The sequence below is a fragment of the Rhinichthys klamathensis genome, unplaced genomic scaffold, assembly GCF_029890125.1.
Source record: "Rhinichthys klamathensis goyatoka isolate OS25496 unplaced genomic scaffold, OSU_Roscu_1.1 h1tg000064l_1, whole genome shotgun sequence".
Classification (NCBI taxonomy): Eukaryota; Metazoa; Chordata; class Actinopteri; order Cypriniformes; family Leuciscidae; genus Rhinichthys; species Rhinichthys klamathensis.
The window spans coordinates 3,090,937-3,106,637 of record NW_026606607.1 but is presented as its reverse complement, the minus strand read 5'-3'; the positions used below and the strand labels follow the sequence as shown (position 1 = coordinate 3,106,637).

At 40.9% G+C, this 15,701-nt stretch overlaps 1 protein-coding gene and 1 pseudogene across 1 annotated transcript; both read right to left on the bottom strand.

Moving 5' to 3' along the window:
* Positions 1 to 1,087: 1,087 nt before the first annotated feature.
* chst2b (carbohydrate (N-acetylglucosamine-6-O) sulfotransferase 2b) lies at positions 1,088 to 3,394 on the bottom strand. The gene has a single exon (XM_056249910.1). It carries the CDS (start codon positions 2,926 to 2,928, stop codon positions 1,531 to 1,533), a length of 1,398 nt encoding a protein of 465 aa, XP_056105885.1. The 5' UTR covers positions 2,929 to 3,394; the 3' UTR covers positions 1,088 to 1,530.
* A 3,052-nt stretch (positions 3,395 to 6,446) lies between these two features.
* Positions 6,447 to 7,516, bottom strand: LOC130084392 (uncharacterized; annotated as a pseudogene).
* Between the last annotated feature and the right edge of the window lie 8,185 nt (positions 7,517 to 15,701).

Genomic DNA, 15,701 nt, shown 5'->3' with positions numbered 1-15,701 from the left:
ACTATAATGTGGACTCTGCTATTTTTTTATTATTTTTTATAACTATTTTTATAACTATATTTTTATCGTTATAGTTATCGTCCTTGATGTGATCCTTAATTGTTTACTTTTTGTTTTTAAGTCTTAGCATCAAAAGCAGTTTCTCTCTGTAACTACAGTTTATGGATCAACCCTTTGTGCAGTGATATTACCAGTCCCTTTACTCAGTTAAACCAGTCTCATGGTTTACCAATTTACCAATCAATGGTAATCAAGTGACACCCTAATTAAATCTATGTTTGATAGCATCAGTGTTCTCTCACTCCTATTCACATCCCTGCATAACCAATGCAGATCAATATTATATTTGTGACCAATATAGGACTCTGAAGTCCCACTGTGTACACTGAATAGTGCTGTCAAATCGATTAATCACGATTAATTGCATCTAAGTATTTGTTTACATAACATTGTTCACAAATGTGAAAGTTAATGTGTGTGTGTGTGTATACTGTATATACACATACATATATTTTTAATATATAATTTTATATTCTGATATATATATTTATATATATATATATATATATATATACACACACACACACACATATAATATATATATATATATATATATATATATATATATATATGTAAACAAACACTTTTATGTTAGATGTAATAAATCATGATTGATCGATTTGACAGCACTAGCACTGATACTTGAGTTAAAAGAACCTACTTCCGAGTTTGGATGAAATATATGACAAAATGTCTGAATGTCACTGCACTACTGTACACTGTACATGACAAAACACCAAACTAAACAAATAAGCCAACAAATGCTGCTAGATCTTTTCTCAGAACTACTTAAAACTAGACCATTTTTGCAGTGTTTTTTTTTTTTGTTTTTTTTTACTTTGTTAAAATGCAGTAATTTTCGCCTTATATAATGAAGGCAGACGTAAAGGGGACTCAAAGGCTTTCTTGATCAAATAAGCCTGGAACTATAAGCAGCCAAATTAAATATAGCTTTTAAGATTTTGTAAAGAAATGCTTTAACGTTTTATTTGGTAATGAGAAATATGCCTTACACAACACATAACACTGGCATTCATTGTGAACTTTAATGATTGTCTTTGAATTAATTCTAAAGAAATAGCATTACCTGCACTCTGCATAACAGTTTTGATCAGTATTTTTGTTGCTCATTTTCCATTTTCATTTCTTGATTTTACATACAGCAAATGAACTGAAACTCAAAAACAGACCTAGAACATTCCAAACAACCTTAAGCATCCATTTAAGGGAAAAAGGGCAATGCAACATTTGTTTTGTACAATATAAATTTTCCAGCTGTGGTTCACAGATGCTGCTGTATCAAACATCTACTGGTTCATTTAGAAAACTAACAATGCTATTGAATGACCACAAAGAGCTATGAACATTCCAGAAAGCGATAGTGAAATCTTTCAAAAGCACTTTGATTGAAACAAACAAATCCACAGTTTCAGGTGGGCTTTTGAAAGCATCTCTAGTGCAAGAACTCTGTCACAGTTTGGAGGCAGTCAATAAAGATTTACTCAGGTCTTTTGCTTCTCCAGCTGTTCTTACACGTTCATAACCCAGGATGGCCATTGCATTATGGCAGTACTCCTCTACTTGTTTTATCTGTTGAATACTCAACACTGTTCTCCATGCACTGGCCGCCTGTGTCGCGTTCCTGGCCGACACAATAAATGGCTTTGAGGAAGAGCTTGTGCCATTAGTCATGTTAAGAGCAAAAGACTCAATGTCTAGGTTGGTACTGAGATTGGCAAATTGATAAACATTCCGGAGCGTTTTGACAGGGTTATCCACCAGATCTTCATAGCGCACTGCCAGGTATTTCCCTTTCAGCCAGTCGGGTGGATTTAAGGCAGTCCTCAGGCTCCTGTACGTCTGATCACATATCACCTCCATAGCCCCAACCGAATGGTAATCTGCACCATCTTTTTTACTAATTTTGTGGCCGGGATCCACAAAGGGTATCCGACGGAGTTTGGGATCCCTGCTTCGGACCACCTGCAAGTTCTCACGAATCAGCCCGTGCCTCGATTTGATCCTGGAGTTGGCCACGGCTCTGGGATCTCGCACGAGGTGAATCACCTTAAGATCCAGAGACGGATCCTCCATAAGGGGCGTCAAAACATTGACGTCCAGAACCCGGACCCCTTTTATGACTATAGTGTTGTACTTGAGGCATTCTTCCTCTAAAAGACTGAGGCTTTGTGGGGGACATTTTTTGCACACTTTGTCATCCACCATCCCAACTACTTCTTTTCTATAAGCTGAGCAAAGAGGATACGAGCAGATGACTTTATTAAGTGTGCCCCCAAAAAGTCCAAGGGAGGTGAAGTTTTTGCTCCCAGGACTGTTGTACAGCTGAAAAACTGAAAGATCGCAGCGATACAATGAGCTCAGCATGTCCCTCGCTGCTCCCTGTAAGGACACAGCATCACCCGGGTACAGCTTCTGCCAGATGTGCCACATAGGTTCATACAAGAAGAAAACCTCTGGATGTTGATTAAATAGCTCTCCAAAAAATGATGAACCGGACCTCCATGTGGTCAAAACGTAGACAAGCTGTCTCTTCTTAGCAAGAGATGGTCTGTAGAGGAATCGGATGTCCGACCTTCCCTGATACGGAGTGCTTCTCATCTGGAGATTACACTGTTGAGGTTCTTTAGTCCATCTATAGTTAGCCAAGTTCAGCATTGTGAGAACTAACAGCAGAAAATACGCTATAAATAGTACTATTCTTTTTCTCCGCAACACTTTCATTACGATTCCAGGCTGGGATACTATTTTCGTGGGATGGTTCCGATATGTTTTGAGATTTCTGTCATAAACACCATTCTTTTCCTCTAGTACAGACAATTGAAGTTGTAGGAACTGGTTGCTTCTCATCTGTTGAAGGATAGAGTGGCTTGAACCACTCAATTACAGTGAATGAGCAACTGCACACACATTATCAATTCAAATGATGTTTCCATGCAAGCAAACTTTGTTCTTAATGAAAACCAAGATGTAATCTCGTCGTTTGCCAACATATATCCAATATCCATCACATCCACAGTACAGTCGTGTGCATTGTTGAATGTAGAGTCACTGCAGTGCGCAGATTCTCCCCTCAGTCCTCAGAAAAAAATGATCGCGAACGTTCACAATATCATATCCGTTTGTACGTCCATCAGTATCGACCGTAAGAGAAATCTCGTTTGAAACGTTTGCTTATGTTGTTCTGCGGTGATGGAGAACTATTACAGTAGCGGAATAAACATTAGAACATTATAACCGAGTCACCGTTATGAATGCAGTCAGGATGCATTCAATACTCTGCGAACATCCGCCGGAATCTTGTTTTCCAGTCGCGCGTCGTGATGCGCGTCTTTTTTCGTCGATGCGGCGTCTGTCTCCGGCTCCAACTGTACTGAACTGATTCAGTCTCGGTCCGGGGTAAAAAAAAAAAAGACCCTCCCCTTCTCCACAGTCAGTGGAAATAGACTGGTGCTTCGCCACTTCAAACGCCCCCCACCATAATGTCAGTGGTTGAGATGTCTAAACACAGAAAGTGCGGCTGTAAATTTACGCGAAGACTGCACAATAATATCACGGGAATCATATATTATTTAAAACACAGGCACTCACCTCCTTTTTTCTCTAGTCATTTTAAGCAGTTTGAACAGGAGCAAAATAACAATTAATTAAATAGGATTTTTGACTAGAGTTTCATTCTTTCATTCATTCTATTGCAAAATAGATGATTTTGAATTAGAAAATGATTTTCACACATATAAACACAAAAATATTAGGATTTTAGTAAGAAAAAGAGTAAGATTATATGCCTACAAATACAGAAAGTATTTGCAGGCATATAAACACAAAAATAGTAAGATAGTTTAATCAAGCATAATGCATATGCCAGTTCATGTGAAGTAATGACACACGTTTCCATTTAATATTAGGCCCTATCATTAATATAATTTAATATTAAATTTAAAGTTACTTAAGCTATTGCCTACCTATTTTTGTGGATTTTTATATAACATAATCAAATAATCAAGTCAAGTATTTTTTAGCAGTTTAAGATCAGAAATGGAAATATCAGATTTACAAATGATTAACTCTTTTGATTTGAAGCTTTTCTAATGAATCAATCAAACAAAAATCGCTTAAGGCTGAGGCTATACTAACTTTTGCTTATTTTTAAAAAATATTAATCAGAATATGATATTATATATGTTGCTCACAGTCCTTAGATTTAAAATCTACTCAATGCTTAAAAAAAACATTGTTGTGATAGGTTGGATGTTTATTTGATAAAGTGGCCTGAATGCAACTCATGTGCACATGCAGAAAATCTACACCATGTGCACAGGGGTTTGCTCTTGCTGTGATCTCAAGTGACTGTGTGAGTGACAGGTTGTCCCACCCTCGCACCGCAAATCATGTCATCAGAGAAGAGAAGAGATGTCACTGCAAGAGGAAGGGAGTTATTTGATTCAAGAGGGCACATGAATAAAAAAAAAAGGATTTGAACAGATACCTCATTTATAATAAATACTGCAATATTTCATTAAAAAAAGGAAAAAAATAATTGTCAATTTTGATTGCATGGTGACTTAAAAAAAAATGGGGGGGGCGGGGGGTGCAATGCCATAGCTGGAGAACAATAAGAACAATAATAATAATTCAGTTAAATAATGAACCATCTTTATCTTGGTGTGAAAAACATTTAAAAAATCTAAATGTTTCCATCAATGTTAAAGTTCTTCGTGAGATTATCACTGTCAAGAAAGAACCTTTATTTTTAGGAGTGTAAACTTGTTTTTAAACATGTATTTTCAGTGTAATCATGGCTAATAAATTCCAGTATTGCCAGTTTATACTTTATAGTTTGGATTTATGTTGTCAAGTAGATGACTAGCGTGATAGGGCTCTGCCGAGCCTGGTGTGAACTATATTCTGCAGCAATAGTAAAAGTATTGCTAGTATGTCGTATGTCCAGAAAAGCAGCAGATGTAAACTGAACATTGTGGCGAGGGACGTGAGAGAAGTTCATCAGTAATCACGCCACTGGCCTCACGTCGTTCTCTCACATCCCTCTACCTCGTCCTGCTCACCACAAACACCATTAACTATACTCAATGGATTTTCATTGCGGCTGAAGACTGATGACAGAAATAAAATCACAGAATCTGTAGTGACAGTGTGAGTAAAGGAGACCTCAGGCCATTTTCTATTATAGTTAGTTAATGTAATAGCAAACCTGCTGGATGCAGCAGTGTCAAATGGTCTGACGATATCCAAAGTCACTTTCTGCGATAGTCCATCTGGCAGCAGCACCAGCTGGGGAGGAGCAGGATGTGACTTTTGACAATTTTGTCATTGAGCTGACACACGTGGCAAGAACGGACAGCATCATGAACCTGAACATCCATCCCTGGACACCAGTAGATATCACAAAGGGGTTGTTTGGTTCTCACCTCTCCTTGATGTCCTTTGTGCGCTCTGGAGACCAGCATAGATCAAAGAGCAGCAGGTGCAATTAGCCACGAGCTTCAGAAGACGAAGTTGTCCTTAACAGACAGTTCCAGTAGTTCTAACATACACCTTCTGGTGCTACTTGGACACGTCATCAGTGATGAACCCGGAGTCAAAAGGTGTTCCGGGTCTTTAATCAACAGACACCCTCACCCGGGTGACCCTGCCGGGGGTGATCAGTCCCCGGCATGTGTCCAAGTGGCGTGCAACTCCACTGATCCCCCTCTCCGGATCCACAGCCATCATGAGACTTTTTCGGTGGCCTCAAAGATGTTCTTTATGGCTCGCCTGCACAGTACGTGGCTCTCTTGCGCTCATTTGCCTCCTCCAATCTGTCTTCTCAGGGGACAGTAAGCCTGCACGTCCCACCGCCACATTGCCAACCAAGACACCATGCCTCAGCCGAGCCTCTGCTCTGTCCACCGCTTCCTGTGCCTTCCACTTCCTTCTCGTCTTAACACAGATTGCAGCTGAGGAGACTTTGACATGGGAGGAATCTCGGTACATCAAGACCTCCCGGGCACGTGTGACCTTGAATTCCTCGGACAAGCTGCTGATAGGAAGCTGCAGCTTGGTAGAATGGCCATAGAGGGTAATGTTACTCAGGGACCGTGGGAGTCCTAACCACCTCCTGAGGAACTGACTAATGGTTCTCTCCAGTGCTTCTACCGTTGTCATGGGTACCTCGTATACAAGAAGGGGCCAGAGAAGCCTTGGCAGGATTCCGTGTTGGTACATCCAGGTTTTGTACTTTCCTTTGACTGGTCTTTCTGTTACTGAAGGAATTTGTGACCCCTCCAAGGTAAAGCGGAACCGGTCGGCCACTTTGCCTTTCTTTAAAACCAGGGACTGGACTTGGCTGGCTTAAAACTCATCCTTGCTCATAGACCCTGAAGAAGCCATCTGCACCCCGAAACTGAAGCTGCTGTCACGGTAAGGTCATCCATGAAGGCTCTTATGGGTGGCTGCCGAGTACCAGATCTAGACGTGGGGCCTCTACATTCCACCTCTGCTGATTTGACGATCATGTTCATGGCTAGAGCGAAGAGTGGTACCAAGATTGTACAGCTGGTAATAATACCCTTCTCTAGCCGTTGCCAGGCAGATGTTACCGTTCCTGATAAAACTCTCAATCTGAAACTGCTGTAGTAGTCCAGAATGAGGTTGCGGATCATCTCTGGCACATGATGTCTTGTCAGTGCTTCTTTGACCAGCTTTTGGGGAACAGACCCGTAGGCATTGGTTAGATCCAGCCATAGTACGGCAAGGTCTCCTCTGTTCTCCTTTGCCTCCCGGATCAACTGGCTCACCAGTCCTGTGTGCTCTAAGCATCCAGATACTCCTGGGACTCCCCCTTCTGCAATGGGGTGTCTATGTACCCGTTCTTCAAGAGGAACTCCATTAGCCATTGGGACACGATCTTGAAGAAGATTTTCCCTTCGACGCAGAGCAGCGAGATTTTGCGAAACTGAACTATGGTGCTTGCATTCTCTTCTTTGGGTATCCAGATCCCCTCGGCTGATATCCATTGGAAAGCCACCTTCCCTCTCTCCCAAAACACCTTCAGTATTTTCCAGAGTCGAACAAGAAGCCTTGGGCACTGTTTATAGATCCTAGGTTTTCCGCTGGGACCAGGAGCGGAACTTGATCTTGCTGCCATTACCGCATCCTTCACCTCTTTCAAGGTGGGTCCGGAGATGTTGAACTGGGCCGCTGGTTCTGGAGGTTAGATGAGCTTCTCGCATAGGCCGAGGTCTTGCTCCCTTGCAGAGTCACTGAAAGTGATACTGAGGTGGTGGTTAATTTCCTCCGCCGAGCACGTGAGGTTGCCGCTTTTCTTCTGCTCCAGGAGTCTCTTAGTGAAGCCAAAGGGGTTTGAGATAAATGCCTTATGCTTGTGGGCTCGCTCCTTCTCCTTTTTTCGGTGCCGAACACAAGAGCGAGCACTCATGGTACCGGCCACACTGAGACTTTCAACACACTGGAGAAAGCATCACACAACATGCTGGAAACTCATGTAAACTCCCACTGCAACGTTACAATAATAGGCTACTTTTATCAGCTTGACGTTGAACTAATGCTCCATGCTCGTACCATGATAACATTACATTGACTGCATTTAGCTGACATGTAGTGTTATCTAGCATAAGGCATTTCACTAACTATTCGTGTATCTTCACAATCAGCAATGTCAACATAGGTGAATGTATAATATGAAAACGAAAACGGTTAGCGAACTGAACAATTTCAGTGTAACAGTAAGATCGTAGGAAGTAACATTACTGTACTGAACGTGTCTGGAAATGTGTATTATAAACAATATGGTAGGAGTGGGATGAGTGACGTTAGACAGTAGATCTAGTACATAAAATAAAAGTTACATCCTAAAGCACCTACTGAAATGTCTTTTGTATTAATTTCATGTCTCATATATGTTGTAGTTTACCTTGCAATTTCATTACAGTTTACCATTATTTCAGCATATCTGAAAACTTGTAATTTATCACAATAAAAATAATCTTTCCATAATTCAAACGCTCTGCCGATGTTGATCCGTGTTTTCGTCCTAAGTCGATCCGATTCACGTTTGGCCTGACGAGGTTCAGCAGATAAATGTTTGTTTTGTTTTATTTTTTATATTTATGTGGAGTTTGTGTTGGAGTCTGTGTTGTGCTGGAGGCAGGTCGTTTTTTGGTGTTATCAGACTCCATGTCGTCAGCTGCAGTGCCGTCGCATAGACTGTATATGAAAAGGAGAGAGGCTCGGGAGCGCGCATGCACGTCACATCCGATGGATTTCGCAGAAAATCCGACCCGGAGACTTGACATAGAAATAGGAATACTGGCCTTCAGAGGTAATAGCAAAACCCGACAAGTGGATCATTGTAATGTGTGATTACAACCCCTTCACACACAGGCAATAAAAAAAGGATTAATTTTAGAAGAAAAGTTACATATAGCACCTTTAAGGCATCTTTGTCTGATGGATCTTCAGACCTGTCGGGTTTTTGCAAACCTTGTCGCAGATACAAACTGTGCTCATTGTCAGTTGTCTATTTGCTTGGGTCATAGCCTGAAAGTCTGTCCGGTTGGGATTCTAATCCTCCCCCACTCTCGGGAATCCCTGGGGGTATTTTTCAGAAGGGTTTTTCGTAGCTTGCTTGGGTGCTCCTTTACAGGTGCTGCAGTTTGGGCTGCTAACCCTTACTGCCCCGGATGCCGTCTTTCCACGCTGTCAGCTGTCACTCCAGCCGTTGTCGCAGTTTATAGTACAGAAAAAAACTCAACATCCAGTCCCTTGGGTGAAGGAGGCCAACCTTTAGAAATATGTGTACAACGTTTGGTTAGAGCAGGGCAAGAAGCACATGCAGCATAAACATCAGCAACAGACAGAGAATTACAGGCGGCAATTTGAAAAGCAACAAACTCCTTACTAACATCATCAACAGGAGCTGGAGCAACAGCATTATGTGCAGGAGAAGCATGTAAGAGCAAACGTGACAGATAATCAGGAATTGGGAATCACCTGTAAACGTGATTCATCAAGAAGAAGACCCTCTGCTGAAACAGTATGAACTAAGAACAGCAGGCTGGTTTGCCTGAAACATCCCCTGTCTTTATTGAGCTGCAAGCAAGCAGCTTCTAGTCAATATAATGTCTGATAATGTCGTTCAGGTAATTATCATCCTCTGACAAGGCAGTCAGGATGATGGTCATTATCTTCTGAAATGCTGCAGGCATTGAAGCCAATCCATAAGGAACACAAAAAAACAGAACAGTCCATTGTGAGTAATAAAGGCCGTGAGAGCACGACTGTCCTTGTGCAGTGGCACTTTGTAGTAAGCATTTTAGGTCGATGGTATTGAAATCAGTAGAACCTTTTAGAGCAGAGAGCAGTTCATCCATGTGTAACAATTGAAAAGAGTCCGCGATCACTGCTTTATTTGGCTCTCTGAGGTCAATGCACATCCTATTTTTATTTAATTTTTTCTGCGGAACAACAATTGGTGACACCCATGTGGAGGTGTCGATACACTATCACCCAAGCTGTTTGTAAGCAATTTAATTCCTCTGTCACAGCACTGCAAACAGAGTGGCAGACGGTGAATTTTTTGGCGCACGGGTGTGACAGTTTCATCCAGCTTTACCTGGAGTATAAAGTTTTTAGCACATCAAAAAAACAGTTGACTCAGCAACAGTGCACTGAAAGACTGGCACAGGAGAAGCAGGCACAGGAAGGGCATTAGGAGGCAGGACTTGATTGTTTTCAATCCTCACATGCAGTGCAGACATTAGGTCCCTCCCCATGAGTGGTGTCCCTTTGTTCACAATAAAGTATGTAGCAGGAATTGAGTGGTCATGTAGGGAAACGGTCGCTGACAAACATCCAACCGCCAGAATTTGGGCTTTTGAACACGTCACAAGCCTGTAGGTTCACTAGGTTGTGACAGCACAACGTTACTGAAATGGTATACTGTACAAGTGCTGTAGGGCAGGATAGATACCAAATGTCAACCACCAAATACACCACAAGTCTACGAGTCAGAAGTAGATATAGTCACTGTGCTTGTAATGCTGGGAGTATGAGCTGGATATTCCGTGCACAGTACAGTGCAGTAACTTCTGGTTTCAATTCAATTTCACGGACCTTGCGAATGTTTGATTTGAGCTGATCTGCTCAATTTAGCATAATGTTCAATCTTTTAAATTTAATTTGCCACGTTACAAGAGAGGAGTAACAAATAAAGTTCACCGCAGTCGATCAGTAACTTTTTCTAGCAGACTAGGCCAAATTATTTATTATTTATTTCATTTGTTAAGTACGTTTATTTTATTTTATATTTGCTATATATTCATTCGCATATACACTTGTGATATGAGTTTTTTATTTACTTTCATTTAATTTGTTTAATATTTATTTATTTATTTTATTATTAATAATAATAATAATAATAATGGTTAGGTGAGTGCGTGTGTATGTTGTTACGCATACGTTTAAATGTGTCTTTAGGCTCCACATGTGATGTTTTGTTTTAACAGTTATAGGCTAATAAAAGATGGCCAAATATTTGTCATTTGTGGTGCTAACATTATTGTCACAGTCTCCGTCTGCACCTTCTGTCTTTGTCATCACTACACTTCCCAGGATCCCGCTTGTCTCCTCACCTGAACTCACTTCCTCATTAGCCACCTGTTTCTCGTCATGATCATCTGTGTCACCTGTCTTCACTTCGTTAGTGTTCATTTGTGCTTGTATTTAGTTCCTTTCTGTTCAGTCTGTCCTTGTCGATCGTTAGTCATATTTAGAGTGTTGTGTTTGCCATTTTGCCTGCCTGTTCCTGGTTTGTGAATTTATATTTAGTAAATGTTTTGCATTGGAGCCTTCTTGCCTCAGACTCTTCTTCAACCCGCACCTAGTGATGGCCAAATGAAGCGTTTCGAAGCATTATTGCTTTCCGATAGAATTGTGTTGAAAATGGTTCATTACTCGAAGCTTCATTCAGATAGAAATTGCAGCACCATCTCCTGGTGAAGTAAATGTAATGCAACAAGGCTGACAACCATGCACTCTGGGGCTACTCTATCTTATAGGCGCGCCAAAATTCAAACGCAATCAAATTACGCGCATTCAGAGACCAACGGATGAAGAATGTTCGCCCTTGTCGAGTGGAAAGAAGAAGCTGATAATTAAAGTTGGAGCATTGTTCCAACATCACACATAAAAAACTTCAATATTAATGATTTCTTAGACGGACTTGATGACAGATCTGGCTATATTTAATTGAGTGGAGAGGTGGACTGAAGAAAAAACCTAAAGGCGGATGGCCGTACGAGGCAACTGTGTTGCAGGTAAGTTAATTTCTGAACTTTTATTATAATTCACACATTGATATTGCACAGTCAGATAATAATAAATAATTAAAATAATCGCTGAATTGCATGAGCTATTTATAAGCTACTGATCATAAGCTAGGACAGATCGGATAATTGAGCAGATTTTCAGTGTTTAACTGTTAAGGTTTTATTTTTTTAACGTTAATATTAATACTGCTTTATTGTGTGCGTTGCATGTTCATGTTCTCATTTTCATGGTCATGTTTACGAGCTAGGAGTAGGCCCAGATTATTAACGTTAACGTTACACTGCAGTGCATCATTCTAAGATATTTAAATGTTTTTTATGTGAGTAATATCTTTTAAAAAAGTAAGATTTCAGCTGTCAAACACATCATGTAGTGGAGAAAAAAATACAATAATATGCCTTCAGAGTCTAGAGCTAATACAATAATACTAAAGAAAAAATATCTCAAATGTATGCCAAAGTAAACTTGCAGGATATTAAATCCCTGTCAGTATGTGTGCTAATATTTTGAACACTGGCCCCCATCATGACATCAATAATTTTGTGGGTGCTTAAGCGCTTACATTTGGTCATCCTATGTTGTTGTCATTGACTAGTAATGACGGACTGTCTAGCCCAGGGGTAGGCAAGTTTGGTCCTAGAGAGCCGCTGTCCTGCAGAATTTAGCTCCAACCCTAATCAAACACACCTGAACAAGCTAATCAATGTCTTCAGGATTACTAAGGCTATACATAGTTCCCACAGGCCAATTAATGTCACGTGACCTCCCCGGAGACGCCATCTTTGAGGGCATAAGCTGCTCTGTTTACAAAGTTTTACAAGCAAATTTCGAATATTTCTTTCGGTTTATAATGTTACGAAAATCATGAAGAGACAAAGTGGCAGAGATTATAAAGAGACTCTATTAACACAAGACAGAGAGAGGTACAATGCGAAAATGTCAGTCATAAATGGTGTGGAGGAAGCACCGAGTACTGATTATGCAGCTTTGCCTCATACAGTATTATAATGTGTAACGTTACCATTATCTGGTATTTTATACACATGTGAGCAATTCCGAGCCTGGAAATCACTGGAGGCGTACAATCAGTTTGTCGAGGGTTGGGTTGGTGACGTTTGCTCAAGTGCAATCAATGGAAAAGTAACGTTAGTCATCATAGCGAATGTATGTAGCGTGATACTAGACTATCTGTCTATTAAAAAGCCATAGCCTTCATAACAGCCCTTATAACAGTCATCGGTGCTTTCTGTAATATGCATGCACTTATTTGTACACTGAAGAATAGGGTTGGAACGGTACATGTATTCGTATTGAACCGAAACTGTACGGGCGTCACGGTTCAGTGCATGAATATACACGGTATAAAAATAAATAAAACTCGCGTGCAAATTAATTAATGTAATGCGGAACTACTTTATACGCGGGTTCTTTAGTGACATAATCTGAGATTGCAATGCTGGAGAGTGTGTGTGTGTGTGTGTGTGTGTGAGTCGCACGCGCAATCGAACAGTGGAAACTGTTGTTTTTAATACCTCGTCATTATGTTAATACAGGACATCATTCAAACTGCAAAGTGTTAACTTGTTTATTATCCTCGGAGCCATAACCTCCGTCGTTGTTCTGACAAAAGCTTAGTCTTCTCACATTCATGAAGTCTAAAGACGGGTATACTGTAAAATCCTAATTTAACTGAACCTCCGGCACTATTTGAACATCCATTGACCCAGCAGGAGATGACCATTTTCACTTTTTATCACGAAATTAACTCGTTTCAGCTTCTTCTAATATTCTGCCCGAAACATGCCCACAGAAATGGCGCCGGGTCGGCAAATGCCCGTATGTTGTGACGTCATGTGGGAACTATGTATAGATAGGTTTCCGTCACATTTCTCCCGCAAGTCCTTTCGGCGCCATCTTGTGTGTCAAGTGGGTCAAGCATTTGTGTTACGGAGAATGATAATATCCTGAAGCAATGGGTCATTACAGACTTTAACCTTAATTATACATGCACATTGATAATAATATTAATACCTTATTTTTATATTTTCTAGTCTAGTATATGTACCATCCATTATCAGCAGTTTTAAAGGGATGAAAAAAAAAAAACTGCCTAAACTTTCTATTTTTATTTTGATGCTTACATTGAACAGTAAAAAGTTAAAGCACTGACTGGGAGCCTGATTTTATCATCAATTTATCATCAGTTTAGTTTGATTTGTTTTTGCCAAAAGGACGTTGTCCCAGTACACTTTATATTATTGTCCTGGTTGCTCTCATGGAACTTTTTAAAAGCTTGTGTATCGTCAATTAAACTGGGCATTATTCTCCGTTTGGCTGGAGTTAATGTTCAGTGCTGCTCTTGTGAACATTTAGAGGTTTTGTGCTTTGGAGATGTGACACTTTATCTAATCATTTCCAAGATGGGCTAGCTAAATGCGCTAGCTCTCATCGGCTGTCAAATCACTGTAACGTTACCTAGGCGGCTACTATCGACACAGACCTTGAGAGGTGTTGGCTCGGCAGAAGTACACTCTGACGATTGTCCACCTTCATCACTTGCTCTGTGGCCACATCAGCTGGAAGAGGCAGAGGCTAACTTACACCTGAAGCACATCGCTCCGTGCCTCTGCTCTCCATCTCTCTCCTTCACTGAATTAGTTCGGAGAGTCGTGTTGTTGTTTTTTTACCCAGATATATAAGGGCTGTGAAGATATCAGCCGCCTGGCTACAGCATGTGAACCGTCAATGCAGGCCTCCAGACTAACTTTTTCACGAGGGAGTGAGAGCAAGACAACGCTTAGTTTGGAGACGGTGAAGTCTTGTTTACGCTTTTGCCTGGCTCCGAGAGAGGGAGTGCGCGCGCGCAACCGGCTCTCTCTTTCTGCTCGTAACTCGTTCTTTCAAACTGTCACAAGCGCAGCAGTTCATCTACATTACTCACCAATCAAATAAGACTTTGGCGGGACAAAGATGTGATTGAACGAATAACACACGGATTTAAAACGCATACAATTTTTTTTCCCCTTTTTGACAGCTTTGACACACAACATGGCGGCGCGCCGCAGAGGATAATGGGTAATTTGAGAAATGGAAACCCATCTATAGGCGGGAAAGGTTTTTTTCAGTGTTGGAGCCAAACTCTGCAGGACAGCGGCTCTCTAGGACCGAACTTGCCTAGCCCCAAAAGGTCACAAGATATTTTTTTTTACTGGGACTTAAAACTAGCATCTGGATTTCAAATGTAAAAAATAATCGGTTTCCCACTATAAAGTTGTTGCTTCAGGATAAAATAAAACAAAATCATTATTCAGGGCTCAACATAAAAAAAAATCCCCACTGGCCCCCAGGGCCAGTAGATCAGAGTTTTGCTGGCCCCTTCTATATTTTTACTGGCCCTGAAAGAAATAGAATGAAAAGCACTTTTCCATTAAACTGTATTTATTGTATACATTAGGATTAATTTTTCTTGTCCCCTCACAATGACAGTAAACTAATTATTACATTACATGAGTGATGAGTTACATAGGCTATATTTTTACTTCAAAATGGCGAAATTAGACAAAAGTATATTAGTTTGCCTGATTACTTTTGTCATACGTTTAACATTTATGACCAAAAAACTGTCAATGAAGAAAAAATGAAGAACGCGCTGAATCTAATTATAACAAGACTGAAGCGAACACAAATTTGTGTAGCTTACACTTAATCACACATTTTTAGGGGGGCTAGGCAGAAGTTTAGCGGGGAATTTGATTACGCTATTTTTAGATAGCCCGTCGGCACTCGGCAGTACCTGCCAACATGTACGCATTTTTCGTACTCGGCACGCATTTTGACCCATAAGTACGCTTGTATGATTCGCTGCTCTCTAGGTACGCATTTTGTTGCTTCTCGCATTTCGCCGATTTCAGTTTCTATGCAATCTATGACGCTGATTCTGCCGCTGAGCCACAGCGTTTAAGTGGAGTTAAAAGCTTTCGGCCAATCAGAGCGCTGCATGTTAACCCGCCGCCCACCTACCCCTCCCATCCACATGCTTCGCGCTCAATTCAGTGCTTCATGCAAACCAGACTAGCCGGATAAGATACCTAGGCTTTCATGCCATGGCTGAACCGCCTCAAAAAAAGGTTCGGAAAACACAAAGAATTTTAGACCGCTATCGTGAGAGATGGCCTTGCCTGCAGATGTCCAGGCTACCTCATCATGCGTTCTGCAGTGTCTGCAAGACGGACGTTGACATCAGTCACCAAGGGGCAACAGGTAACGAACACACA